This window comes from Acanthisitta chloris, unplaced genomic scaffold (assembly GCF_000695815.1).
Source record: "Acanthisitta chloris isolate BGI_N310 unplaced genomic scaffold, ASM69581v1 scaffold23501, whole genome shotgun sequence".
Lineage (NCBI taxonomy): Eukaryota > Metazoa > Chordata > Aves > Passeriformes > Acanthisittidae > Acanthisitta > Acanthisitta chloris.
This window is the reverse complement of record NW_008655752.1, coordinates 1-1,364: the sequence shown is the minus strand read 5'-3', so window position 1 is coordinate 1,364 and position 1,364 is coordinate 1. Positions and strand designations below refer to the sequence as shown.

The 1,364-nt window shown below is 34.2% G+C and overlaps 1 protein-coding gene across 1 annotated transcript in view; it reads left to right on the top strand.

Annotated features, from left to right (window-relative positions):
* Positions 1-965, top strand: part of LOC103811107 (collagen type IV alpha-3-binding protein-like) — a gene marked incomplete at both ends in the record, with an annotated part of 8,790 nt that extends 7,825 nt beyond the window's left edge. The window contains one exon of the mRNA XM_009084057.1: positions 808-965. Coding sequence (XP_009082305.1) covers positions 808-965 — 158 coding nt within the window. The remainder of the gene's footprint in view (positions 1-807) is intronic.
* Positions 966-1,364: the final 399 nt, after the last annotated feature.

Below are 1,364 nucleotides of genomic sequence, written 5' to 3'. Positions count from 1 at the left end.
AAAAACATCTCTGCATTATCAACTCTGTGTTCTGCACAAAACCCAAACATAGCCCCATATTAGCCTCTGTGAAGAAAGTTAACTACTGCAGCTCAAACCAGCACAAACATGAGTGTTACTTCTGCTTTCTAATATTTTCTGACATTAATGTGTAGTGTTTGATTTGGTATTCTGTCAACCTACATACAAGTTTGACATAGAATGGGTAGTTTATTGTCACACATTTTAACTGACTTGTTTAAATAGCCTTTATGACAGATGGCCTGGTTGACAGCATGAAGTAGTTGTTTGAACTACAAAACCTCATAATACTTGATAATTCAAAACATAATACTTTTATATCATACCTTTTTGTGTTTTTAAAATCTATAGTTACCTGCTTAAAGCAGCCTTGAAATGTTACCTTTGGTGCTTGATTGCATTTTGAAATTGTTTCTTTATTAGTGCTGTATTGGATATGTTTTAAGATTGCTCTGTGTTAATTAGGCCCCACTTCGAGCTGTCAAACTGCTATTGTCACAAGTATTCCTACTCCCTCCACCCACATGATTTGCAGAGTAATTCAGCACTACAAGCAGACTTGAAATACAGTATACCAAGATGAAGCTGAAGGGATGTGTTTTTCTTTTTGAATCTTTCCTTATCCTGTGAATAGCTGAAAATTATTAGCACTCTTGATTTTTATTTTTAAATTAAATATATAGCCAGTCTATTTTCTTCGAAGAGTATACAGCAAAGAGTATAAAGCATACATGTAAAATGCTCATTAAAGGCAGCTATCAGGGAACAATTTGTGTTTGTTTTTAGTGTTTCCACATGTGGCACCCAAAGGAATTAATGGTATAGACTTTAAAGGAGAAGCTATAACTTTCAAGGCAACTACTGCTGGAATCCTTGCTACACTCTCTCATTGTATTGAACTCATGGTAAAATGTGAAGAAAGCTGGCAAAAAAGACTAGATAAGGTAAGATAATTTTCCTTTTACTTTTGATGAGAAATTTGTTTCTTTAGCTTGAAATAGAAATTTCAAATTAGCTGGTTTAAACTTTTTTATTCCAGGTATCAGTTTTATTTTTATGTGCAGCATTTATTAATTTTAGATGATTTCATTATTCATTATTCCTTTAAAACTTCAAAACTTCATTCTGACTGTTGGTGATACAGTAATATTATTCATCATATTCTTACTTTTCCCAGCCCTTATTCAGATATTATTCCTATTTTTTCAATCCACCACCTCCTCAGGCAGCCGATTCCAATGCCTGACTACTCTCTCTGTACAAAATCTCTTCCTAATATCCAACCTAAACCTCCCCTGGTAGAGCTTGAGTCTCTACCCTCTTGCCCTACTGCTAGTTGCCTG